General features: G+C 54.9%; 1 protein-coding gene across 5 annotated transcripts; it reads right to left on the bottom strand.

Annotated features, from left to right (window-relative positions):
* Positions 1 to 20: 20 nt before the first annotated feature.
* Positions 21 to 19,987, bottom strand: CAMSAP3 (calmodulin regulated spectrin associated protein family member 3). Of its 5 annotated transcripts, XM_064571809.1 has the most exons (19): positions 14,713 to 19,987; positions 8,747 to 9,000; positions 8,308 to 8,430; positions 8,133 to 8,228; positions 7,912 to 7,944; positions 6,948 to 6,995; positions 6,579 to 6,717; positions 5,868 to 6,007; positions 5,690 to 5,783; positions 5,562 to 5,616; positions 5,335 to 5,408; positions 5,010 to 5,079; positions 3,453 to 4,914; positions 2,253 to 2,392; positions 1,864 to 2,171; positions 1,302 to 1,401; positions 868 to 980; positions 663 to 781; positions 21 to 569 (listed from the first exon to the last, which is right to left on the bottom strand). In XM_064571809.1, the coding sequence occupies exons 1-19, from the start codon at positions 14,858 to 14,860 to the stop codon at positions 264 to 266; spliced, it is 3,822 nt and encodes a 1,273-aa protein (XP_064427879.1). In that variant the 5' UTR covers positions 14,861 to 19,987; the 3' UTR covers positions 21 to 263. The 5 variants fall into 5 exon arrangements, with proteins under 5 accessions (XP_064427879.1, XP_054360927.2, XP_054360926.2 ...); XM_054504952.2 differs by lacking the exon at positions 6,948 to 6,995; XM_054504951.2 differs by lacking the exon at positions 7,912 to 7,944.
* Between the last annotated feature and the right edge of the window lie 7,343 nt (positions 19,988 to 27,330).

The raw sequence follows: 27,330 nt of genomic DNA, 5'->3' as shown, positions 1-27,330 counted from the left end.
CAACAACACTCAAGCTCTTTCTAAATTATTTTATTCAAGAAGGTGGGGAGGACAGACAGGGGACTGAGCTGAGCCCTGAGTCCCTGAACCTCCCAGCTCAGCCCCCACAGCAGGACAGGACAGAAGTTAGGGGGTAGGGACTCCAGCCCTACCCGAACAAGGTTGGGGACAGACGAGACCCAGGAATACCAACGGATTGTCCTCCAGGCTGTCCTCCGGGAGGCCGACGGCTGGGGCCTGTCTGGTGGACCACCGGGACAAGGCTACTTGGGGGTGCTGCTGCCCTTCTTGGGAGTCGTGGGCTTCTTGCTCTGCCAGAGGTGGCCCTGGATGGTGAAGGCGTCTACACTCATGGACATGGTCTTGGCAGGGATCTGGGTAAAGCGCTTGCGGTCCGAGTTGTACTTGTAGATGCCCTCGACCATGGCGGGCGTGACCGTGCGGGGGCCGTAGCCCGCCAGGCGGGTCAGCTCCTCTGTCTCCCCGGACAGCGTATAGAGGGCCCGGAACTGGCAGCTCGAGTCGCGGAAGAGGATCAGGAAGTGGTTGGCCTTGCTCTTCTCAATTTCCTGGTGGGGTGGTGCAACCGGTTCGCCAGTGGGCAGGGCCCCCAACCCTCCCCCGCCCCCCCGCTGGCCCCCCAGCCCCCGGCGCAGGCTCACCTCGAGAATGCGGTTCTTCTGCGGTTCGTTCACCTTGCCCGCCAAGCAGCAGTGAGACAGGGCGTTGTGGATGATGAACTTGTTGGACTTGGCGCTGGGCTCCTTGTACAGCCGCGGACCTGGGGGGCGGGGCAGTCAGCGGGGCTGGGGGTTGGGGGGGGGCGACAGGCAGGGCCTGGGGCTCGCCAGCTCCGGCCCCACTTACCTGTGTACTCGGGCACTGACGCTGGGGAGGAGGCGTTGCTGCCATTCTCCCAGTCGCGCTCACGGCTGCCAGGCAGGCGGCTGGGGGACATGAGGCCGGATGGGGACGGAGCCCTGGAGGGGGGGGGGGGACAGGAGGGGATGGGGATGCAGTCAGTGGTCAGGGAAGCCTCCCCAGAGGCAGAGGGACCAGGGAAGATACGGACCTAGGACCCTGTGGGGCGGGGGAGGGGGGGGTGTGCGTGTGTGTGGGTCTGTGCGCGCGCCAGCCACAGATGCCTGCGTCCCCGCTCGGGTGCACCCCCACTCGGGTACACGGCCGTGTTCTTGAGGCCCGTCAACAGCCCCCCTTGTGCACATGCACAGGACTGCGTCCTTTCATCCCTTCAGCAAGACACACACGGACCCTGAGAGGCCTGCCTGGCCCACACTCACCGAGACGTGGGCCTCTTCACGCCAAGGTTATTGGGGGCCTCATTGGCCACGGTGGACAGTGACAGGGTGGACTGAGAGTAGACTTTGCTGAGCCGGGAGCCTGGGAGAAGAGCGCATGGGGTCATTCCTACCCACAGTCCTGCCTCCACAGGGCCTGGGGGGTGGGGGGGCGCTTACGTGGTAGGCTGTGGAGGGAACAAGGGGTCAGCCCCGCCTCCTGAGACCCTCACCCTGTGCACTCCAATTGAGACAGACCTCTGCCCACCCATGGAGGAGGGGGCTGTGCCCAGCAGGCGGGAGGAAACGCCCCCCCCCAAAGCTCTTGCTCCTAAACATCCCTGAGAGAGCCTTGTGTCCCTTAAGCTCTAGAGAGAACTCTAGGCCAGCTCTGCCCAGCATGCCTTGCCCCACTGTACCCCCACATCCCTCTGGAAGTCGAACAGGCATGGGCAACTCCCCAAGACCCCTTTCACCCCACGTACTCATGGGGGTCTCGGCAAGCCCTGGACACGAGCATTGGGCAGGCACCAGCCCTGACGCCCCAGCCCTACAGAGTCCTTACCCAGCAGGCCACGGGCAGGGCTTCGTGCCAGGGCCGAGTCATCACAGCAACCAGAGCGTGGCCGGGGGGCCCTCCGCCCGCCCCGGCCTGGCCCCCCGGTCCCCGCAGCCCGTGGCCGCAGCACTTTGTCAAGGTCATCCATCAGCTTCAGCTGGGCCCTGCGTTCATACTCGAGCCGAGTGAAGTCCCCCCGCCTGGGGCCCACTTCTTCCTCAGCTGAGGCCCTCCCGGCAGGGGCTGGGGCTGCTGTGGGGGCCACAGGAGCTGGGGGGGCCGGGGCGCCCGCAGTCACCTCCTCCTGGGCCAGCCTGCAGATCAAGAGTTACCGAGCAGTCAGACCACTCACAGGTTCACTGGCGGCAGGGGTCCCGGGCAGCCCCCAGCCTCACCGTGCGGCCTCTTCCCTCCGCTGCTCCTTCTCGGCCTCCTGCCACTGTTTCCGCCGCCGCGCCTCCTCTGCCCGCCGCTGCTGCCGTTCCAGCAGGCTGGCCCGCTTTTGGGCCATCTCGTCCTCGGGCTTGTCTTCATCCTGGAGGCAGGCACCGAGTCCAGCTGGCCGTCCCTCCCCTAGTACTTCTGTCCACCCTGCCTGCTAACCACTCACCCCTCCTTTCCCTTGTGTAACTGGTCTGAAGGCACTTAGCGGGCTCCTGCTTTGTGCACAGCCCTGAGCTGGGTACCGGGGCAAAAAGGGGACCAAGCCAGACTGGGTGCTGTTCACACCACGCGCTTAACCCAGTGGGGAAGGCGACCTGATAGATCAGCAGCAGCTACCAGTCTACAGTGTAGGGAGGGACCTATCCTAGCCTGAGGGCACTAAGCAAGGCTTCCTGGAGGTGACCTTCCTGGAGAAGGACAGGGACTTGACTGGGGAGGGGTGGGAGGTGAAGAGGGTATTCCAGGCAGAGGGAACAGCAAGTGCAAAAGCGCCGAGGCTAGAACAAGCCTAGCAGGCATGGAAAGGGGGAGGGGGGGGTGCTGGGAGGTGGAGCGAGGGAGACGGGCATAGGACAGGTCAGAGGTGAGCAGGGCCCAAAGCCGTGGGAAGCACTTTTTTTTTTTTTCTAAGACCAACGGGACCTGCAGAAGGGTTTAAGTAGGGGACTGACAGGGTCCAGTTTACATTAAAAAAAAAAAAAAAAATGAATTGGCCATTGAAAATGGCCAAGGACGGAGGAGTTGGGGGGATGGATGGTAGAGGCCAGTCAGCACGTGACCGCAGGCGTCCAGGTGAGACCACTGGCCCAGGCTGGGGGAGCTATGAGGACAGAGAACAGGGACATGGAAGAGTAGGAAGGGGGACTGGCAGGGCCATGGTGGGGAGAGTGGGAAGGAGAGAAGAGGAGGGAGGAGGTGCCATGGAAGACCCCAGCCCTGTCTGTCCACTTACTCCTGTCCATCTGTCTGTCACCACCCATCCATCCGTCATCCACCCGTTCCTCTACCCACCCACCCATCTGGCCACACCCTGCCTGTCTGCCCACTCCCACCTGGCTATCCACCTCCCGGTTTATCCACCAGTGATCCCACTCCCTGAGCACGCGGCCACCCACCCGATCCCTTCCCCCACTGGCTTAGGTGACTCTCACCTTATAGAAGAAGCCCAGCCCAGCCCGGGGCTCTCCCTCTGAAGACGCCTCTTCCTCTAAGGAATCCTCGGCACCAGGGGGGCTCCCATCTCCCTCGTCCTCGGCTGTGGGCTCTTCCAGGCTGCCCAGTGGGATCTCGATGAGGCCAGGCCGGGCCACAGGCTCCTCGGGTGGTGACCCCTCCGCCAGGAGGATAGAGGAGCGTGTCTGCACAGGCACCTGGCTTGGCGAGAACTTGCGCAGGTGGGGGAGGCTGTCTACATCGTGGGGAGGCGTGAGCACTCTTGTCAGGGGCGCTAGCCGCAGCTCTGCTGGCCGTGCATGTTTCGGGCTTCGGGGTGTTGGGCTGGGGCCGGGCCCGGGGCTGCGCCGGGCAGCTGGGGCACGCCGAGCAGGGCTGGGAGACGCGGCTTTGGGACCCACTGTGGGACCAGGGATGACCCATGCAGCAGGTGGCGGGGCAGGCCCCGGGGCCTCGGGTGGGGCCAGGAGAAGCTGCTGCTGGTCCGTGAGCCTCTGCATGTCCCGCTGCAGTGAGCTCAGCGCAGCACTTAGCTTGCTGACCGCCCGGTTATAGTCCCCCAGCCCCTCGGGGGGCACCGGGCCCAGTTCGGGTGAGAAGGTCACTGCCTTGGGCCGTGGGGCCGGATCGCCCTGGCCCTCGCCCGCTGGCCGCTCCCCACCAGGGACCGGGCCGGCCTCCGCCTCCGCCTCCGCCTCCCCTCCAGCCTCCCGTGGCTGCACCTGCAGGAAAGCGCTCTTGCCCAGTCGCTGGCGGTGTTTAGCAAAGATGGCCTCGATGCGCCGCTTCTGAGCCTCGATGGCCCGCCGTTTCTCCTCCAGCCGGGCCCCCAGCTCACTCATCTCCGAGCTCAGGGCCTCTGCTGCGGCAGGGGTGGCCGCCGGGGACCCTGCCTCGGCCTCGGCCTTGACCAGCTGCTTCTTGCGCTCAGCAAAGCTGGTCATCTTCACCTCAGAGTTGCCGGCCGCGGGGGACGAAGCTGCTGCCTTCGGGGAGCCCTCAGACAGGGCCGGCGATTTCGAAAGCTCCCCTGCCGGGCAGGGAGACGATTTCAGGGGGCCCTCAGGGTGGGGCACGTAGCTGGGTGCTTGGGTGGGCGCAGCGGGCAGTGGCTTTGAGACCCCGTCGAGTGGGTAGGAGGAGGCCAGTGGCAGTTTGGAGGAGCCCTCAGGGGAGTGGAGGTAGAAGCTGCCGTCGGCGGCCCCATCTGGGAGCAGCCGGGGCTCAGCGCTGTGGATGATCTGCAGGGCCTCCTCGATGGTAGGCAGGTCTCCGGGCTCCGGGGGCGGCTGGACGGGGGTCCGGGCTGGCACAGGGCGCGGGGGGCCCAAGCTGTCCGAGCTGACCGAGCGGAGTAGGACGGGGTCTCCCATGACAACATCCACGTCGCTGTCCAGGCCAAAGGGGGTGCTGAACGACACTGCCTGGGAAAGGGGACGGCTGGGCGGCAGGAGGGGGGGGGGGGTCAGCCCCTGGGACAAGCCCCAGCCCCACCCCTGCCCAGTCTGCTCCACTGGCCCTTGAGATGCACTCACCTGAGCTGACGGTTCCAGGCCTTGCCGAGGGCCTCCATGTGGGACATGGACGGGGAGGACTTCAGTGAGCCTGGGGAGAGGTGGGAAGTGGTCACTCAGTGGTCACTATGGAGTCGCTGGGCCCTGGGTGGGGTGTGCCAGGGGGTGTCACTGATGGGGCATTATGTGGACAGATAGCTGGGGGCCGCTGGTGGGAGGGGTCAGTGAGGGTCACCACGGGGTCATTCAGGTGGGACCCAGTGGAGGGATCAGGAGGAGACATGAAGTCTGCTAAGGCAGTGTTTGGGTAGGGGTCTCCAGTGACCAGCTGTACCCCTGCCCTCACCTGTGGATCCACGGAGTGGGGACTGGGGGCCGCCGGATGACAGAAGCGGGTGGCGGAAGTTGAAGACAGGAGAACTGCCAAGAGAAGCACGTCAGCCAAGGGACCGCCCGGCCTTGCTCACCTCTCCCAGGAGTGGAGCAGAGAGCATCCCCTAGCCCTGGCGCAGCGCCCAGCAAGGGGAAGAGCCCACCATGGCCATGGAGACTCACCCAACAGGGAAACTGTACCTGCAGCCACTGCTGTTCTGAGCGGGAGAGGCCTCCGTGGCCCGGGGGGAGGCCGCTGCAGCAGGGATAGCAGGGTCAGGCAGGGCTTGGCCTCCCTACCCCGCCCCACACCCAGGGCCAGGCCTCACCGTGACCGTCAGGCAGGTCCTTGGCCTGCACAAAATCAGGTTTCAGCACCTCAAAGCACATGAACATCTCGGCTAGCAGCACCACCAGGTTGATCTGGAGGCAGAAGGCAGGGTCAGCCAATGGGACGCACGGCCCCGGACGCCTGCCTCGGCCCCCAAGGCCTCGAGGTGACCTTACCTTGAGGGGCGGTGGGACGTAAAGCAGGTCCTCGAGGGAGAGCGGGCAGCCGCGAGGAAGGCGGGAGGCACAGAAATCCTGCACCAGCTGGAGGTTGTACAGGCTGTCCGCCACGGACATGGGGTCCTTGAGACACACCTCTGTAGGGACAGGATACCTGGGTCCCCAGCTCTGTGGGGAGGAGGACGGGGCCCTGGGGAAGCGAGGGCCCTATGGGCCGGGCCTCATGCTAGGTGCCTTTCCCAAAGTGGGTACTAGGATAGGCTGTTCCTCGGGCCTCTGCATCTGCTCCCAACGGCCTGGAGAACTAGTTCCGCGAGAACTCAACTCAAAAAGCTCTTCCTGACCACCTGGCCCCGCGTGGAGCCCCTAACACCCAGAATGTTCTCCTGGCTGAACTCCTTGTCCTTCTCTCCCAACTAGGATGTGAGCTGCCTGAGGTCAGGAGCACATCTGTATTGTTCTCACTGGATCTCTGGCACCTACAAGAGAATCTGGCATTCCATAAATATTTGCTGCAGGAATGAATTCTATGAAGCGCAGAGAAGTTTAGACACTTGTGTGAGGTCACACAGCTAACTGGGGGAAAAAATGTGCAAGCCCCGGTCCACCAGTTCTGGAAGTTGCACTCATAATTACTGCCCCACTCGGGGGCAGATGCCTGGGTGCCAAGCTCCCAAGGACAAGTGTGGCCCAGGCCCGCGCACTCACCCTCGAGTCGCAAGAGCTGGGGACAATAGCAGTGAATTGTGGCAGCTAGTGCGGCCCCACTTGCCAGATCCTGGAGGGTGGTCACGTTTGGAAAGCAGGGGGCGCGTCGGGCCACAGCTCGGTCCTTGCGGTATCGGATCTGCGGGTGGGAGCCAAGTTAGGTCAGAGGCTCAGGCTGGCCCCAAGTCAGTGGTCATGCAGGCTGGGTGGGGAGGCCTGGGGTTTCCGCCATGAGGGGGCGTGAAGCTGGGGGTCCCAGAGCCAGAGTGGGGCCAGCCTGGAGCGGGGGGAAGGGTAGCAGCGAGCAGCCAGGCCAGCAGCGAGGGCTGGGGCAGGACTCCTGGGACCCCGGGGCGGGGGATACATTACCATGGGGGGTTTGCTCCCCGACTCCTTCAAACAGAAGGCAATTGCGTGCTGGGGGGGGAGAGGAGCAGCCGTCAGCGGGGCGGGAGGGGTGCTGACTTGCTGGGCCCCCAAGCACACCTCCAGGGGAGGGGGAGATAGCCCCGACCCTGTCATGAGCCCTGGCCATCCAGCTCCGACTGCGCTCTGGCCGGCTTTGGGGACCCCAGCTCCTCCCAGCCTGGAGGGACCCCACAGAGCAGCCTCCCATGCAGGGAATCTCCCCCCGGCTCCCCCCACAAAAGACCCAGGCCCCAGCTTGGGGAGGGGATGCAGAGGAAGCAGGGAGGCAGAAGGAGAGGAACCCCCAACCCAGGCCCGAGAGTGGAAGGAAGGGGGCCCCAGAGTGAGCAAAGGCAGGGATCCCACCCAGCCCAAAGCCTTCCACTTGCAGGGGTCACTTGCCCCTTGTTGTACTTCAGGGATGGAGGCCCCCCCCATCACCACCAACAAAGCTGGGACTTGTCCTTAGGGAAACCGGGGTCTTGGGAAGGTTCTTCCCCCTTCTTCTGGGTTTGGGGGGTCTTCCTCTTGACTAAAGGGGTCTTCTCCATGTGCCCTGCCACTGGGGTCAGGATCCATATGTCTGAAGGGCAAGAGTCCTCCCTTCAGAAGTGCCGGAAGTCTCCCAGCTCAGCTAAGATGGACAAGCCGAGGAGCTCTGCCCTCTTAATTGCTGGGAAGGGAGGTTCATCCCCCTGAACGGTAACTGGGGAGAGGTCTGCCCGGTCAGTTAACAGCAGAGAGTCCTCTCCTCTCTGAGGCTACAGAAGGCTTTTCTCTGTCCCCCAGGGCTGGGGTCCCACGTCTTTTGCTCACAGCTGGGAAGAAGTAGGAGAGGGAGCAGACAGGCAGGCAGAACAGACACATGGAGAGACAAAGCGACAAGCAAGGCAGGCAGACGGGGCGGAGAAACAGCCCCACTTACAGGAACCAGCTTCCAATACCAGCGTGTGGGGCACTGATGCCAGAGAGGCAGAGGGGAGAGCAGGAGAGGCACAGGGGAGAGGGAAGAGAGAGAGAGAGTCACCTCCAGCGCCACCCCCCCCCGCCGAGTGCAGGACCGGCCTCGAGGTTCAGCCCTTCCCTGCCCACCCAGCCATCCAACTGTCCTTGCGTCCGTCCATCCGTCCATCGCCCTAGCCTCACCGAGGGCTGTGCTGGGGCCACCCCATCTGCAGGGGCCACAGGAGAGGCTCTCTGGGCAGCTTCCTGCTCCGTCTTCTCCTGCAGCCGCCGGATGGTCTGGGGAGCAGGGAGAGGTCAGGGCTCCGGTCACCGGGCGATCCTGGCCCCCAGCCCATGCCAGCCTAACCCCACCTACCGTGTCCACCCAGAAAAGGAGCTTATGCTCCAAGCTGGCCAGGGCCAAAGGACCGGGCAGTGTCTTTGTCCACTCGAAGGCGAAGGCAACCATGAGGGCGTCAATGACAGCTAGGTGGGCTCCCTGTGGAGGTAAGGGCTGAAGGGTGAGACCAGGGCGAGGGATGGGGGCTCCGCTCGCCTCTGAGGGAGAAGAGGAGGAAGCGCCTCAAGGTTGGGCGGGTGGGGGCGGGGCCTGAAGTAGGAGGGGCTTTGGGGATGGGCCTGGGTTCGTGGGTGGGGCTTCCGGGAAGGAGCAGGATAGGGATCCTGGAAGAACCACCCCTGGTGGGCCGTAAAGCATGGCCTCAAGGGCCAGAGTGGCGCCTCTGGGGAGGAGCCAGGCCTGGTGGGCGGAGCCTTTAGGGAGGAGCAGGGCGGGGCTGGTGGGCGGGGCCTACCATGAGGATGGGCTGGTGCCTCAGGTCGGCCTCCTGCACGGGGCGCTCGGGCAGCGCGGGCACTGTGCCCCTCCGCGCCAGCAGGGCCAGCAGCGCCGAGGGGTTGGGGGGGGTCTCGAGCTGCGGCAGCGCCTGGCGCCAGGCCCGGCAGTAGAGCTCGGCCGAGAGCAGCAGCCGCGTCACCGGGGGCTTCACGTGCTCCTGCGCGTACTGGTCGGTGTAGAAGGGCTCCCACAGCTCCGAGGGCACATGCTCTGTGGGGCGAGGCGGGGGACGGCGGGTCAGGGCCCGGGCGCCCGCAGGGAGGACGGCACCGGGACGGGCGGGAGCGCGCCGGAGGGAGGGGCTCCAGGCGGTGCGAGAGCACAGCGCTGCAGGGGGACGGCAGCTCTGGGACCCGAGGGGAGGCGGCCGCCTGCGCAGGGGCTTGTTGGGAGGTGGGTGGGCTTGGAGGCCCGCAAAGAACAATCACAATGACAAGATGGCTTAATCGATCTCCCTGGGGGGGCCCACCAGCCTGGGAAACAACAGCCGGGGCACAACAGGTAACTCCAGAAACCTGCCCAAGGCCACACAGCTGGGCAACGCTGGCCCTGGGATTCAGACCCAGGCCTTCAGCAGACTCTACACCCTGGGATTCAGACCCAGGCCTTCAGCAGACTCTACACCCTGTCTCAGCTTGGAGACTGGGGTGGGGTGGGCTGTGGAGTGCAGGGCTGGCTGGCAGGGCACCGAATGGGGTGGTCAGACTGCAGACATGCTGGGGGGGGGGTGAGGGGTCTGTACCTGGTGACTGAAGGGTGGAGGCAGGGGAGGGAGAGGGAGGTGCCCAGGCCCCATCAGGTGTGACTGGAAAGATGGGGGCGGGAGGGGAAAGGGTTAGGGATACAGGAGGGGCAGCAGGTGAGGCAGCAGAGGCTGAATGTGAGGGGCTGGGCCTTAGGAGAGAGGTGAGGTCACCTTGCAGAGGCGGCCACAAGACCCCTGAAAAGGCTGAATGAGACAGGCAGGGTAGGAAGAGGCTGGAGGAAGCCCCATGTGGAGGGAGGGGTGGGTGGTGGAGCCCCAAGCAGGACCCAAGGGTGGGGAGGAGAAAGACCAGAAAAAGGCACCAGGAAGATTCTCTGGGGAGGTCTAGGAGGTGGTGACTGAAGCCAGCATGGGGAACCAGCCCTCGTGGCGGGGGGGGGGGGGGAGGTCTTCCAGGGAGGCCCCAACTCTAAATTCCAATCTGAACAGTTGTTTTGTCTTTTGGGGTTGTGTGTCTGAAAGAATGGGGGGCAGGATTCTACTGCTTAAAAACATTTGCACATGACACCTCAGACCCTCCTCAGGTGCCTGTCTTCACAGCCATGCTCCCCAGAGACCCCCTGCCCTCACCTACAAGGACTCAGGCATCCTTCCCTTCGGTGCCTCCCTACCCCAGCTCTTTCCCCATCCCCTAAAATCACACTTGACCTCCCCACTTAATGCTCCACTCCTGTGGAGAGCTGTGCCTGCTCTCTGCCCCTCTCAGCGCAGCTTCTTGAAAGAACAGAGTTCTCCAGGCTCTGCTTCCTTCCACCGGACCCCCACCCCAACCTCCCTGAGACTCCTGCCCTCCCAGCTCCCAGCCTGCCCAAGGCCAGCAGCGGCCCTCCAACGCACAGTTGTGGGCCGTATCTTGCCTGGGCGTCCTGCCCAGCACCTCCTTGTTCCGGAAACCTTCCTCCCCCAGCATCTCCCAGCTTCCCATCTTTTTCTCTGTCCCACCACTCCAGCCAGGCCTCCTCCCCACATGCCCTGTCAATGCCAGGTTCAGAAGAGCCCTGTAAATGGATATGTTACTCCACCCCCCACCCCCACCCCAGTGATGGCTTCCCTGGCCATCAGAGCACTGCCACCTGCTGCAGCCCAGGCCTTGTGTCCCACTGCCCTCTGGGCATCTCCATGATGCTCAGTACCTTGCTCCAAACCTGCTCCTTCTCTCTGAAATTGCAATAAGAAATCACCATCCCCCCACCCCCACCACCACCCAACACCTAATGTCCTCAGGTTTCAACCTCCTGGCATCTCCCCAACCCAAACCCTGCTCCTTATCTCCCCAGCTCCTGCTCATTTCCTGCTCCCATTAGCAAAATTAAACAAGTTTCTTTCTGGGGCACCTGGGTGGCTCAGTTGGTTAAGCGTCTGCCTTCGGCTCGGGTCATGATCCTGGGGTCCTGGCATCAAGCCCCGTGTCTCTCTCTCTCCTGCCCCTCCCAACTGCTCATTCTCTTTCTCTCTCTCAAATAAATAAATAAAATATTAGAAAGAAAGAAAGAAAGAAAGAAAGAAAGAAAGAAAGAAAGAAAGAAAGAAAGAAAGAAAGGAAGAAAGGAAGAAAGAAAGAAAGAAAGAAAGTTTCTTTCCTGCAGGACTTGTCAGGGCCTTCAAGATGAAAACCGTGAGCTAGGGCTACCAACAGCTAATGTTGATCAAGCACTTCCTCTGCACCTGTGTGTGTGCCCACACCTCAGCACTATTGGCATTTGGGGCTGGATAAGTCGCTGTGTTTGGCAGGGGGCGGGGTAGGCTGGTCGGCGCTTTGTAAGCCGATCACCAGAGTCCCTGGTTTCTGCTCACTAAATGCCAGGAGCACCCTCCTCCTAAGTAGTGACAACCAAAAATGTCCCCGGACACTCTCAAAGGTCTCCTAAGAGGCAGAACCACCCCCCCGTTAGTAGAAAGCCATTGTTCTCTACTCAAAACGTTTATTAGGCACTTACCATAGGGTAGTGCTGTCTGAGAGAAAGGCAGTTTGGCCTCCATATGTAGTTTTACACTTTGTAGCTACCCCATTAAAAACATAGAAACGAGTAACCTTAGTAGTATGTTTAACCCAAAACATACCTGATCCTATCATTTCAACATGTAATTAATATAAAAACATCAGGGCGCCTGGGTGGCTCAGATGGTTAAGCGTCTGCCTTCGGCTCAGGTCATGATCCCAGGGTCCTGGGATCGAGTCCCTCCTCGGGGGGGAAGCCTGCTTCTCCCTCTCCCCCTCCCGCTGCTTGTGTTCCTGCTCTCGCTATCTCTGTCTCTGTCAAATAAATAAATAAAATCTTAAAAAATATATATATAAAAACATCATGAGATATTTCACCTTTTTTTTTTTTAATTCATTTGAGACACAGAGATACAGAGAGAGAGAGAGAGAGAGAGAGAGACGGAGAGAGCATGAGCAGGGAGAGAGGCAGAGGGAGAGGGAGAAGCAGGCTCCCCGCTGAGCAGGAAGCCCGATGCGGGGCCGATCACAGGACGCTGGGATCATGACCTGAGCCGAAGGCAGACGCTTAACCATCTGAGCCACCCAGGCGCCCCGAGATATTTCACCTTTTTATATGAAGTCTTCAGAAGCCACGGTGCGGTTCATTTACGCTTACAGTGCATCGTGACTTAGACCAGCCCCAGGTAGCTGTGGCCGCGTCCTGGGACCGCACAGTTCTAAGCGTAGCTAGCATTTACTCAGACTGAAGCCACCTTGCATGCGTTTGCTCGTGGAATCCTTAGGACAACTTATTCTTAGCCCCACTGTACAGATGAGAAAACCAAGGCCCAGAGAGCTAACTCACCCAAGATCACACAGCTAATAAACGGCCCAGCTGACGTGAACCCAGTTTCCCTGTAGGTCACCCTGATGCTCCGGCATAAGGGACTTCGTATGGTGTTTCCCAAACTTGCACAGAGATGGCACCCTCTTATCTCTGAGCTAGAGTCCTGTGGAGCCCACTGGCCTGCATTCCTGCCCAGCCTCCTCCCACCTGCGCCTCAGGGCCACCAGAACTACCTGCTCCCTGGGCAACTGTATATCTGATCTCATTTTGTCAAGTCCTCTAACATGTTCCATAGCTCCCCAGTGCTTTCAGATCCACCCACCCACCCACCCACCCACACACCCCTTGAGAGGCCCTTCTCAGTCCCACTAGCCTCTCTCATCTCCCACCTCCCCCGGCCACCACCCCACCACCGGGACCTGCACGGTCTCCTCTGAGAACTCCCTGTTGGTCCAAACCCCAGGCCTTTTCACATGAGGTCTCCTCCCCCTGGCCAACTTGATGCATCCTTCAAGGTTCAAACCCTCCCTCCTCTGGAGAGACTTTCCTTCTCCTTCCCTCCCTGGCAGAGTTCAGGGATTTCCTCCCCCGGCCCCGCGGCAGGCCTCTACAACACAGACCTTATCACTCTAAGCAGCAATGATCTGGTTCCATGGCCCATCCCCCTCTCTGCCACCTCCACCCCCACCCCCTCTGTCCAGAGCACCCAGCACCAGCCTGGCACCCAATGTGCATCGCTAGAAAGTCCCAGAGTTCATGAATCAGGCAGAGCTCTGTTCCCTACTTCCCTCTCTGGGCCTGGCGCCCCACCTTCCTCAGTCCCGGCTGTCCGAGAAGGAGAGTGGGACTGAGGATTGAACATGACCCTCGGGGAGGATACCACACAGTGCAGGGAGCTGGGTCAGTGAGAACAGAACTGGGGGAGTCAGGGCATCATCCTCAGGAGACCTCACTTTCCCTTCTGTGAAATGGGACAGTAATTTCTGCTCCATGATGATATTAATATTAATAAAAATACCACTACTGATCACAGCAGGAGTGATGGTGAGCAGACGTTTAGAACGTACAGTAATGCCAGATACGGCGTGAAGAAATCTGAGGTCTGCCGCCAGCAACCTTGTGAAGAGGGTACTGGGGTCCCCATCACCCAAGCACTGCCCTGGCACATAGTGAGTGCCCCCCTCCCGAGACATTTGCAAAATGGATAAGTGAATAAATGTTCTCTTTTCCAGAGGGGGAAACAGCAGCTTTAGAGAATTGGGATAATTCATCCATAACCTGGTGGAGCTGGGACTCAAACCCAGTTCTGATTCCCAAAGTCGAGCCTTGAAGGGCCACATAACCTGGGACGGGAGAGGCTGGGGCAGACCTGGGTCTCTCCCCGCCAGCCTCCTTTCTTCCTCCAGCAGGTCCTCAGGGAAAGGCAGGCCCACAGTGTGCCGTGCATGGGAGGGTGCTGGGAGAAAGACACAGGCTTGGGCGGACCCAGGAGATGGGCAGCGGTCCCCGAGCCCCACACCCAGAACAGGTTGATCTGGGAAGGCCACTGAAGGGGGGATGGGCTGTGCCAAGACCAGTGGGCAGACCGGTGGGAGAGCAAGGCGTCCCAGCAGGACACCCCGGAAGGCCCAGACCTTAATTAACCCCAGCTGCCCCAGAACAGGCCCTGGCTCCCAGCTCTGGCCTGAGCGCCGGGGCTGCCCTAGGGCCCTGACTTGGCCCACTCAGGCCCTCGAATCCTGGGGACCCACCCGCATCCTTCCCCTTGGGGTGGCCTGACTTCCGCACACATGTGGGCCTAGGGAGGAGTGGAGGCTCTGTCCCGGTGGGAGAAGGTCCTACACCTGGGCCCCCACCCCCGCCGATCTCGGACAGGCCAATTCCGTTCTCCAGGGCTCGCCCGCCTCCTAGGCAAAATGGGGTAATAAGTCACAGCTGCCAGCCGCTGGCCGCGGCCATGGAGGCGAAAGAAGGGACTCCCGGAGCTGCCCTCACCGCCCGCAGCGCAGGGAGGGCTGACGCGGGGTGTGGGTCCCCGCTGCGGGGCGGTGGGGGGGGGGGTCCTCGCGGGGGCGTGATGTGAATGTGTAAGGGGGGGAGGGCGTGCAAGGCCGGCCCGGGAGACCCCGCCCCGCACACCTGGGCTCCCGGACGCCGGGGTCCCGGCGCGGATCTGGGCCCGCCGGCCCCACCCCCACCGCGCTCCCGCAGCCGGGCGAGCAAAGTCCACCGCCCGGGCCGAGCAGGAAGCCCGGAGGCCCCGCGCGGCGGGGCCCGAGCCCGAGCCCGAGCCCGGGGCCCCCCGGCGGCCGGCGCTATTGTTCCCACGGCCCCGGCCTCCGCGGCCCGGCGCCCCGCCCCCCGCACCTGCCGCCCCCGGCCCGGTACCTGCGCCCCCGAACGCGGCCCGCAGCACCCACGCCAGGCTGGCCGCCGCCTTGGCCCGCGAGAAATCGTACTGGTCCAGCGACTTGATCTCGGGCACCAGGAAGGTCCTCCGCAGCGGCCCGGGCCCGGGGGGCGCCGCCTCCACCATGGCGGCGCCGGGGCTGCGGGCGCCGGCTCCGCGCTCGCTCCAGCTGGGCAGCGCCGCGCTCGCACCCGGACCGGGCCCGCCGCCGCCGCCTCCGAGCCAGGTGCGGCCGCTCGCGCTCGCGACGCAGCGTCGGCCCCGCCCCGGGGCGGAGCCCAGGTGCGCCCCGCCCCCGGCCCAGACCCCGACCCGGTCCCCCGCCCGCCCTGGCCTCGCCTGGCCGCCCGCCGCGGGGTGGGGCGGGCCCGGACTGCGGTGGTGGCGGGAGGCTGCGGAGGAGTGCGTGTGCGCGCGCGCGCTGGGGAGGGTGAGGGACCCTCCGTTTGCGGATGTGTGTGCTGGCCCAAGTGTGTACCCTTAGGTGTGAGCGTGAGCATCCGTGCGGGCTTGTCATTCCTGGCCAAGAGGCAGCGTGTGCGTGGGGGCACCTGTGTCCGATTGCGTATTGTGAGCGTACAAGAGTGTGTGTGTTCTTATCAGCGTGTGCGTCCCTAATGTAGTCGGGTGGTGAGTGTATTTGAGGGTGTCTGCGTGTGCGTATCTGGGTGGGAGTGCGACAGCACGTGTGTGTGTCCGTGCTTTTCATGTGTGTTGTGTGTACAAGGATCTGTATTGTGTACGTGTCTGTGTCCGGAGGATATAGGCGTGGTGAGTGTGTATTTGTGTTTTGCCAGTGGATCTGCGAGTGTGCATATTTGTGAGCATCTAGATGTATTTGTGTTTTGTATAAGGGTGTGAAAAAGTGGCAATGAAGGAGCCTAGGAGAGGAATTGAGGGCATGTGTATTTACCCAAGAGTGTGACTACTTGTATCTATCAGTGTGGTTGAATGGGTATGAATGGATACACTTGCGAACCTCTGAGCCCCTTTTGTGGATATTTAAATATTTGCTTGTGTATTCCATTGTGGTTTTGTGTCAAAACATCTGCAGTGTGCCTCTTAGCTGTAAGGAATTGTGAATGCACAAATGTTTGTGTTAAGTCTTTGCGGGCCTGTGTGTCTAAGTGTGTACAGCCGGGTGTAACTGCGTGTGTATAACAAGTGTACGTATGTGTTTGGGTTTGTCTGTTATCTCTTCTTGACCTGTGTGACTTTCTGAGTTTATGTGGGTGAAGCTGCTGTTTACATCAGTGTGAATTTGGGGATATTTGCATGGATCTGTGTGTGAGCATGAGTGTGACAAGATGCACATATGGATCTGTTTCCTGAATGTACATTGAGTATCTGAACTTGCCTCTTTATGTGTGAGTGTATTTGTGGGTGTGCCTGATTGTGAATCTATGACTGTAGTGTGTGTGTGGGGGGGGTTATGTGTGTGTAAGTAGTGTTTTGAATGGCTCTGTGGGTGTGTACGGTTATTTGTCTGTACCTAGATCACATTTGTGTGTCAGATCTAAGTGAGACTAGGTGGGTGAATTCCGTGTAAGGGGGTATAGTGTGAGTTTCTGCCTTTACAACTACAGAGGGAGTTTCATTCAAAACGCACGCACGCACGCACACAGAACAATCAGTGTTTTCTCAACTATATAAAATTCTATGAGATGAGAAAGCACTACAGCAAGTCTACGTGAGACAGCCCCCCTCCACATAGTGGTCCCTGAGCCCACACTTGGTAGAAATTCCCAGGTCCCCTTAACATCCGTTCCACAGGTGTGTTTGAGGCGTGGGTCTCATGGTCCAGAGCGTGTGACTGGAGCGGGGGTGGGTGTGCCCGAGGGAGGGGAGCTGGGGCATCGGCCCTCCTGCCTGGATGTGCCTGTGCAGGAGGTGGGTGTGGGCACACAAAGGGGCCGGTGTGTATGTGTTTGAACACACAGGTTGACGTGTGCGATGCACGTGCCTTGACTCCTGTCCCAATCCCCCCGAAAGACCTAATGCGTCTTTCCCCACTGGGCCTTGGTTTCCCCATCCATGGCACTGCTGGGGCTCCTGGCCGGGGGAGGGGCCCTGGCCGAGAAGGGCGTGCTATTATGGGCTGCCACTCCTGCGAGCGTGGCATGTCCTGCTGGCTCACGCTCGTGTTTGCCTTTCTGGGAAGGTTCTCATGACCTCTGTGGACCCCAGGGACGAACCCGAACTAGCACAAACTCCTGGGGGGGATGCGCTGTAAACACACAGTCAGAGGCTTCCGGCCCCCGGGAGGGGCCCCGCAGGCCCTCACCTGTCCTGGGCTGGAGGGCCTGGGGGCGTCCACTGGTGTTGGTGCGGGAGCTGGGCACAGTTGCCCTTGCCTCCGGCCCAGCCCCCACACTGGGCCAACTGGAACTCCGGGCTGGGCCAGACCTCCCCACCCACACACAGCCGGCTGGAACCGAGGTCCCACCTGCCCCTGAGGGCCTGTTCCTGGGGCCCAGGCAGCTCCAGACACACTGGCTCCCCTGTGTGCAGGAGGTGGCCTACAGCCCCCCTCCGGCCCTCCCCAAGTCCTCACCTGCCACCTCCTCCCTCACCTGGGGCTGCCTTTGGTTCTCACACCTCCTAACTCATCAGACAAGCTCTGGTTATGAAGTTGGGGGTGGGGATGACTTAGAGGGCTCATAGGTCGGGATTGAGGACGAGGTTTCGGGGAAGCGTGTGAAGCCCCCAAAAATCATCTGCAAAATTCTGCATGCGTGTGCCCTTTGGAGATCATACCAACAGGTAACAACTTTTGAGAGTCTTATGCCCAGCACAGTCTCATTTAACCTCACACTATCTCGAGCATAATGAGTATCATACCTACTTTACAGACAGAAACACTGAGGCCGAGAGCCCCAAAGTGACATGGCAAGGAGAATGAAAGGAGGCTTTGAGCCCACTGATCCACTATGCTGCCCTTCCATTCTGAGGCTAGCCTACCTTCTCCAACCATTCATGACCCTCAGATGGGGTTGGATGAGGCCAGTAATTGTGGGGACCTCAGAGCAGAGGATGGTTGGGATTCCCTCTCTGTACCTCTTGCCCACACTAAACTGTAGTGATGGGGATTCAAGCATGGCCCCTGTTTTTGTTCTCCCCACCCACACAGTGTCTCATGGTAGCCTCCCGGAAGTTTGGCCTCAGTAGAAGGAGATTATTATCAGGACCCCGCCCCCCACCACCACCACATCCAGGGATCTCAGGGAGACATTTCTGAAATATCAAAAAAAAAAAAAAAAAAAAAACCACAGGGACACCTGGGTGGCTCATCCGGTTGGTTGAGCATCTGCCTTCGGCTCAGGTCATGATCTCAGGGTCCTGGGATCGAGTCCCGTGTAGGGCTTCTTGCTCAGTGGGGAGCCTGCTTCTCTGTCTTCCTCTGCCCCTCCCCCTGCTTATGCCCTCTCTCAAATAAATATTTTTTTAAAAACCCACAATATTGTGCATGCCAAGGTCTATCCCTGTCCTCGTGACACTTACATTTCTTTTCATTTTTTTTAAGATTTTATTTTTAAGTAATCCCTACACCCAACACGGGGCTCGAACCCACAAGCTTGAGATCAAGAGTCGCACGCTCCATCAGCTGAGCCAACCGGGTGCTCTGGTGCTTACATTTAGAAGCAATTGTTAATATGTCAAACAGATTATTTCAGCAGGGGACAAAATATTGGGACTATAAGAAAACAAAGCAAGAGTGCTGGAGACAGCTGGGGTGGGGGCTGTGTCAGCCTGGGAGGAGGAGGCTTCTCTGAGGAGGGGAGATAGGGGAAGACAGGAAGGATGAAAAGGAAGAGCTGAAGGAAAAACATTCCAGGAGGAGAGCACTGTAAGGGCCCTGGGGCAGGTGCAAGCCTGGTGTGCTCAGACCAAGGTCGCTGCAGCTGATAGTGCAGAAGAAGCTGCTGGAAGATCTGTGCAGTGCTTCTCAAATTCTCTCCACTGAAGAACCACTTTCCCCCCCCAATCCATAAAATGCAATAAAAATTAATTTCTAGGAAAATAAAATTGAAAAAGACATGCATGGTGCCAGAAAGCAAGGAACAGCAGGCAATGATGGGGTGTGTCAAAGGCCATGGGAGCCCACTGAAAGAGCCCCCTGGGGCCAAAGCTAGAGCGAGTCGAGAAACTAAACTAATGTCGTGTTGTGTTATAACCCCAAGAATAAAGTCAATATCCATGAGTTCGTCCTGATACAAACAAATGATCAAATGCATTAATGGTTGAAGGACAAGAGACAAACTTGATGTGCAGAAGAATTCCAAATCATTTATGTAGATACTGCATCTTCCAAAAGAGGTGGAGCTGCACAGTGTGACTTCCTTCCAAGAAGTACAGTGTGGAAAGAGGGGGACAAAAAGGAACTTTACAGTGCAGAAACCTGACGTACACATAATGTCACCCAGCTGCGGGATCAAGGCCACCATCCGCAGTCATAATTAGGTGGATAGTATGTACTCCCACGATATATTGTGAGGAGGATGGCACCTTGTGTCTGCGATCTTCCTTCCCCAAACCCGTAACCCTAGCCTAACCATGAGGGAGACACCGGGAAAATTCCAACAGAGAGCCACCCTCTGGGATCCCTGACCAATGCTCCTCAAAACTGTCAAGGTCATCAAAGACAAGGAAAGCTCAAGAAACCACCCCAGCCAAGAAGTGCCTAAGACGACGTGACAGCTAAATGTCATGTGGGATCCTGGACCACAAAAAGGACATTAGGGTAAAGCTGGAGAAATCTGAATAAAGCGTGTGCTTTTGTTAATACTAATGTGTCAAAATTGGTTCATTAACTGTAACAAATGTCCCATACTAGTGTAAGATGTTACTAATAGGGGAAACTCTGTGTGTGTGTGTGTGTGTTGGGGGAGGGAGTATATAGAAACTGTACTCGTTGCTCAATTTTTCTGTAAATTCAAAATTGTTCTAAAAATTGATTTAAAAAAGAATTTAAAAGACACGCAAAACGGGAGCCCAAAAGTCGTAAAATTACTATGTCAAATTACTATAAAGTTTCTCTACACTTCCTGTTTTCTATACTCTCTCATCTGGACAGGTGATCAGTGGGTCAAGACGGCGCTGGTTTGTGGAGGGCTTTAAGCAGCTCTAGATAAGGGTTCTTCACCCTCAGCTCTATTGACATTTGGGGACAGATCATTCTTGTGGGAGGGGCTGTACTGTGCATTGTTGGGTGTTTAGCAGCATCCCTGACCTCTACACACTAGATGCCTGTAACACTCCCCCTCCAATTGTGACAACCAACAACATCTCTGGACATTACACAATGTCCCCCAGCAGGCCAAATCGCTTTCCCATCAAAAACCACGCACATAGGCAGGCAACAAAGTCAGATCCAGAAATGCGGGCCAGAAAGCCCATGCATGTTTGTGAGTTTCAGGGCCATGTTGAGGAGCCTGGTATTTCCAAAACAACCCTACTGGTGTAAAGGGATTTGTGGAAGCTTCACTCAGAAGTCCAATCCCAGGGTGTGGCTTTGGGGCTGGAGAGAACAGAAAGATTCCGAATGTGTTTGGGAGAGAGAATTGACAGGACTCGCTGATCATGGGGGCAGGAGGCAAAGAGAGGAAGGGAGGAGTTTTGGAAGATGCGCAGATTGCTGATACCTTTCGCAACCAGGCAGATGGTGGTGTCATGTGCTGAGATGGGAACGTGAGATGAGAAGCCAGGTTGGGTGAGGGAGGGGAGGGTGATGAGTTTCATCTCGGACAGGTCGAGTTTCAGGTCCCGTAGGGCCATGATGGAGAGTCGAAGTTCACGATCTTGTACACATCGTAGATGAGTGATGCCCCAGGTGCCCATTCAAATGTACAGCATTCCCAGAGGGGCAATGTCAGAATAACCAGAGCCCCCTTCTCTCTCCACTTCTCCCTCCACCCCCACCCCCTATAATCATGTAGGTGCTCTTCTGATATTGCCCCTCCGGGAATATTGTCCTTTCAATGCACGCATGAGGTATCACTCATCATGATGTGTTCCAGATCGTGAACTTCTGCTCTCCTTCATAGCCCCTTGTCTCTCTCACACAAAAGGACAATGGGACTTGGGAGCCTCCAAGACATCCTTCAGTAAGGTGAATGGATACATAAACTGTGGTCCTATTCAGACACTGGAATATCATAAAGCTCTTAAAAAGAATGAACTTTCAAACCACAAAAAGACATGGAAGAACCTTAAATGCTTATTACTAAGGGAAGGAAGCTGATCCGAGAAGGCTACAGACAGTATGATCCCAGCTCTAGGACCTTCTGGAAAAGGTGAAACCGTGGAGACAATAAAAGGATCGGCAATTGCCAGGGTTTTGTGGGGGCGGGAGGGATGAATAGGTGGAGCACAGAGGAGTTTCAGGGCAGTGAAAATACTCGGTATGAGACTATAATTATTACGTCACTACACATTTGTCAAAACCCACAGAATGTACGACACCAAGACTGAGCCCTGATATAAACTATGGACTCTGAGTGATGATGATGTGTCCATGCGGGTTCATCAATTGTAACAAATGTCTCCCTCTGGGGTGATGTTGCTAAGTGGGGGAGGCTGTGATTTTGTGATGGCAGGGGGTATATGGGAACTCTATATTTTCTGCTCAATTTTGCCACAAACCTAAAACTTTTTTTTTAAATAGTCTATAATAAACACAAACACGCACAATGGGACACATGAATAATACTAAAATATCCACAAACACATACTTGGAAACTTACAAATATACTGAATGATACCCACACAATTGCACTCATGAACACAAGTATTTGTACACACACACACACACGCGCGCGCACACACATTCACGCACATAGTCCATACTGATGCAGGTCAAGGGAGAGAGATTATCTCAAGTATGCCTTCCGTCCTTTGCATTGTCCTTGATGAGAAGAAATTTTCTGTCCACTTCATCTCTTTTTTCCCTCCCTCTGGTAGGACAAGGTCTTTGGACAAACAGATGTGAGGCAGTGACTTTGCAGATATAAAACCTGAAGACCAATGTGATTGTAGGGGATGGAGGGGGAAGAGAGAAGTGGAGAGAGGAGGGGCCTCTGACTGCTCTCCTGACATTGGTGAAACCTGTGGGGACTCAACACAGATGAAGGTTCCGTATCACCTCTAAGGTCATTGCTGTGCCCACTGGCCCTTGCCAACCCTGAGGGCACAGCTAAAGGACATGCTGGAAAAGGCAGATCACATATAAACTCTGGGTCCTGTGATGCTGCGGTCTGCCAAGACCCCATGTCTAAGGAGCCCCTCCAGAGTCATGGCCAGAACCTGGGGTGCCCATAAGAAAGTCGGAAACTGAAGCCCCATGGAGAACAAGACACAGGCTGACAATGGAGCCTGGAGAAGAAGACCAGAGGGCAAGGGTTTCTAGAGGGTGGGAGTGCTCCCCAGTGTTCGGGGCTGGTCTGGAGGGTCTGGGAGATAAGGACTGAGCACTCACAGTAGACACAGGAACATAGTGTTCAATAGTGACCTTGAGGAAAGCAGTTTCAAGGGTGCGTGTGAGAGGTACAAGGGAGGAGTCAAAGAAGGGAGGTGAGAGGGAGTGGAAACTTCACCTAAAATCTCCCCTCTGAAACCTCTCTGCATCTCCAACCACCCTCCACAACTTCCTCTGCTGTTCTCTGAAACTTCTTCCCCACTATCCCATCCTTCCACCTCTTGGAGTCCTCCCTTTTTGCTCCTTTCCACATCTTCTCTCTCCCTCAAACTCAATCCTTGCTGTGGAATTGTAGGATATTGGAGATGAAAGGAACCATAAATATGGGCTAGTCCAAACCTTCCCCAAAGCTAAAACAAGCCCCCTCTACAGCATCTCTGTCTCCTCTTGTACAGCCTGTCTTTGATTCTTTCCATGAGAAGGGAGCTCACTGTCCCTTCCAGCTCTCCCGGCCCCAGATCTATTCTTTTAGCAGAATCATATATGCATGCAGTAGGTACTCAGTTCATGCTTGTGGAGTCTGCTTCATAGACTCCCCACCTCATTTCTCAATTTTCCTATCAAATTACGTATCCTAGACATGAAGATAATTGCCAAGGTGTGGAGTAGCTTGTAGATTACAGGTTTTCATTTCAAATACATGAATTAGTAGAGCATCTACTATGTGCTAGGAGCTGGGGATTCAACCCGGATAGACAGACACAGTCTCTGTTCTCATGGAACTTATATTCTAGTAGGAACATGGACACTGAACAGCTAAAGATGCAATTATTTAATTACAGTTGTGATTAGGAGGAATTGTAGGCAGGCAGGAATTGTAGGCAGGCAGACCATGCAATAAGCTGGTCTTAATGAATGTTCAATACTCTTGTTATATTTGTATAAATAAAACTGGTTGCACAAAATCACTAAGGATGTAATATGAATGAATCTGTTCCTTAGGGGCAGAAACTTTCCACAAGGAGCTAGTGTGTATGGCAGATTGTTGAAGTAATAGCTCCCAATTTATTCACATCTGCCGGTCTCCACCCTCCTGGGGGATCCCCTCCCACACCGAGTCAGGGTTTAGCCCTGTGACTTGTTTTGGCCAATGAGACAATAGGAAATGTGACAGAAGCAGAGGCTTGAGAAGCACTTGCACAGTGGAATAAAAGCGAGATCACTACAGGTCCTTCAGACATTAAAAGGATAATGAGGGAATTTTGTGAACAACTTTATGTCAATAAATCTGAGAACTTACATGGCATAGACAAATCCCTTGAAATGCAAAACTACAAAAGCTTACTTAAGAAAAAATGGACGACCTAAATAGTCCTCTATTTAGAAATGGAATTTGTGACTTAAAACCTTCCCACAAAGAAAACGTCATGCCCAGATGGCTTCATTGGTGAATCCTACAAAATATAAGAAAGAAATAATACTGATTCTACACAAATTCTTCCAGAAAATAGGAGGGTGCACTTCCCAATTCATTCTATAAGGGTTGTATTATCCTGATATCATAACCAGATAAGGACATTACAAGAAAAAAAACCCCACAGACCAATATCTTTTTTTTTTTTATTTGAGAGAAAGAGAGAGAGAGAGAACTAGCGGGGGAGGAGCAGAGGGACAAGCAGACTCCCTGCTGAGCAGGGAGCCTGACGCGGGACTCGATCCCAGGACACTGAGATCATGACCTGAGCCGAAGGCAGACACTTAATCAACTGAGCCACCCAGGCGCCCCGCCCCCCCACAGACTAATATCGTTCATGAATATGGACACAAACAATCCTTAACAAAATATTAGCAAATAGAGTCCAGCAATGTATAAAAAGGGAAATACATCATGATCACGTGGTGGTTTATCTGAGGAATGCAAGGTTGATTCAACATTTGAAAATCAATTAATCTAATTTGCCATACCAAGAGATTAGAAAAGAAGAATCAGATGAGAATCATCATCTTAACCGATGTAGAAAACTCATTTGACAAAAATCGACACAGATTCATGATACTGAAAAAAACCTTTCAGCAAACTAGGAATAAAAGATTTCCTCTATGTACTAAAAAACATCTGTGAAAACTTACAGCTAAAACAACATACTTAATAGGGAATGCTGGGAGGTTTTACCCCAAGATTGGGGATAAGGCAAAGGTGTCTGCTCTCACTGCCTCTATTCAGCATTGCGTTGGAAGTCATGGCCATGTAATAAGGCAAGAAAAGAAATTTAAAAAGCACAAATTGGAAAGAAAAGTTAAATATGATAGTCTACATGATTGAAAAGAAGGAAAACAGGTAAAATACAATCATCTACATAGAAAATCATAAGGAATTGACAAGAAGGGGCGCCTGGGTGGCTCAGTTGGTTAAGCGACTGCCTTCGGCTCAGGTCATGATCCTGGAGTCCCGGGATCAAGTCCCGCATCGGGCTCCCTGCTCGGCAGGGAGTCTGCTTCTCCCTCTGACCTTCCCCCCTCTCATGTGCTCTCTCTCTCTCTGTCATTCTCTCTCTCAAATAAATAAATAAAATCTTTAAAAAAAAAAAAGAATTGACAAGAAGGCTACTAGACCTATTGTGAGTTTAGCAAAGTTGTAGGATACAAGATCTATATATAATTCTGTCTCTACATATTAACAATAGACAATTGGAAATGGAATTGTGAAAAATCAATACTATTTTCAATATCATCAAAAACATGAAGTACTTAGAGATAAATTTAACAAGATATATGTAAGACCTGTACATGGGAAACCATAAAGCACTGTTCAGAGAAATCAAAGAAAGCCAAAATAAACACAGAAATACACTACGTTCATGGATTAGAAGATTCAATATTGGTAATATGTCATTTCTCCCTAAAATGATCCATAGGTTCAATGCAATCCCAATCAAAATTCCAGTAGGTTTTTTTGGTAGAGGTTGGTGAGCTGATTCAAAACTTACAGAGGGCGCCTGGGTGGCTCAGTTGGTTAAGCGACTGCCTTCGGCTCAGGTCATGATCCTGGAGTCCCGGGATCGAGTCCTGCATCGGGTTCTCTGCTCGGCAGGGAGCCTGCTTCTGCCTCTGACCCTCCCCCCTCTCATGTGCTCTCTCTCTCTCATTCTCTCTGTCTCAAATAAATAAATAAAATCTTTAAAAAAAAAGTTTACTTTAAGAAATACAATCAATATATAGCATCATTCACTATGGAGATCTTTGTTGAAAATAACCCAGGGCACCTGGGTGGCTCAGTTGGTTAAGCAACTGCCTTCAGCTCAGGTCATGATCCTGGAGTCCCGGGATCGAGTCCCGCATCGGGCTCCCTGCTCAGCGGGGAGTCTGCTTCTCCCTCTGACTCTCCCCCCTCTCATGTGCTCTCTCTCTCTCTCTCATTCTCTCTGTCTCAAATAAGTAAATAAAATATTTTTAAAAAAAATTACAGAAATGTGAAGGACCTAGAATAGCTTAAGCAATTTGAAAAAGAATGAAATTGGGATGCCTGGGTGGGCCCCCCTAATAATAATAATAATAAAAAGAATAAAATTGCAGGACTTAAGCTACCTGATCTCAAGACATAAATTGCAATTAAAACAATATTATGTTGGTATAAGGATAAACATATATGTTAATGGAATAGAGAGCCCATAAATATAGACCCACACATGCATGATCAGTTGATCTTGATAAAGCTGTCAAGATAACTTGATGAGAAAAGGAGAGTCTTTCTGACAAATGGGATGGAAAAATTATGCATTTATATGCAAAAATAAATAAATAAACCTTGATCCTTACCTCACATCATATATAAAAAGTAACTCAAAATAGATTACAGACCCAAACCTAGAATGAAAACTATAAAACTTCTAGATGAAAACATAAGAGAAAAATCTCTGTTATGAGAAAAAGGCCTCTTTTTAGGCCAGTATTTCTTGGTAGGACACAAAAAACAGATCATCCAAAAAACGACAAACTGAACTTAATCAAAATGTCGAACTTTGGGTCGGCCTTTCCATGATACCAATAGGAAAATGAAAATACAAGCCACAGACTGGGAGAAAACATTCTCAAAGCACATATCTGATAAAAAGACTTGTATCCAAGAAAATATTAAAAACTCTCACAACTCAATATGATAAACAAGGTGTTTTTTCCCCCATGGGTAAAAGATTAAACACTTTACCAAAGAAGTTATACAAATAGCAAGTAACTATGTTCAGTGTCATTAGTGATCAGAGAAGTTCAAATTAAAACTGCAATGAGAGGCACTCCCACTAGAATAACAAAAAAAATTAATTAATTAAAATTAAAAATAAAAGATAAGATATGACAATACCAAAAGTTGGCGAGGATTGTGTAGCAATTAGAACGCTCCCACACCTGCTGAAATAGTGTGGCCATTTTTGAAAACAGCTTGGCAGCTTCTTATAAAGTTAATAAATACACACATCTTATATGATACAACTATTTCACTTTCCCACAGAAATATAAGGGCAGGGACTGTGTTTTTGTATTTCTCATCACTGTTGTTACAGATTCCAACATGGTGCTCGCACATAGCTAGTGCAAACGTTTGTTGAATGAATAAGGAAAGCCTGTTTGACTCTTTGATGAAGCCCCAGTTTGAAGTATTTTCTGGTCTGCAGACCCTCTTTACCTAACTCCGAGAAAGAATGTAAGGAATCCAGTTTGGGAAATGCTGGTGTAAGCTCATCCTGGAAGACAATCCCAAATTGGTCACAGAGAGACGGGGTCTCTCTCAGAATCCATGACAGGTGAGGGGACCCTGGGCGGTGGAGACTTCATTAGAGTTCAAACAGATTGCTCAGCTCACCTACCACACCTGTCAGTACACTTTAGAAAGTTTAACACTCTCAAGCACTCTTTACATATGGCTTGGACAACTGGTTGACCATTTAGGAAAATAATCAGTTCAAACCCTACCACACATCATATAACAAAATAAATCCCAGATTGATGAAAGGATTAAGAGTAAAAAGATGAAGTCATAAAATAAATTGATGTAAAAATATTTGCAACATAAATGACAATGGGCATAATATCTTTAATATATAGGGAACATCTAAAATGGGTGGGCAAAGTACGGCTCACTGCTTGTTTTTGTATGGCCTGCAAACTAAGAATGGTTTTGACATTTTAA

Source organism: Mirounga angustirostris, unplaced genomic scaffold (genome assembly GCF_029215605.1).
Source record: "Mirounga angustirostris isolate CCGP_5_RB_7025 unplaced genomic scaffold, mMirAng1.0.hap1 SCAF_1, whole genome shotgun sequence".
Lineage (NCBI taxonomy): Eukaryota > Metazoa > Chordata > Mammalia > Carnivora > Phocidae > Mirounga > Mirounga angustirostris.
This window is presented reverse-complemented; position numbering and strand designations above follow the sequence as displayed.

Coding starts and splice junctions, on each gene's coding strand:
- CAMSAP3 (XM_064571809.1), bottom strand. CDS start 14,860: ATGGTGGAGGCGGCGCCCCCCGGGCCCGGGCCGCTGCGGAGGACCTTC. Junction 9,001..14,712: donor GGCCGCGTTCGGGGGCGCAG/GTACCGGGCCGG, acceptor CTCGCCCCACAG/AGCATGTGCCCTCGGAGCTG. Junction 6,718..6,947: donor CGGGGAGCAAACCCCCCATG/GTAATGTATCCC, acceptor TCCCACCCGCAG/ATCCGATACCGCAAGGACCG.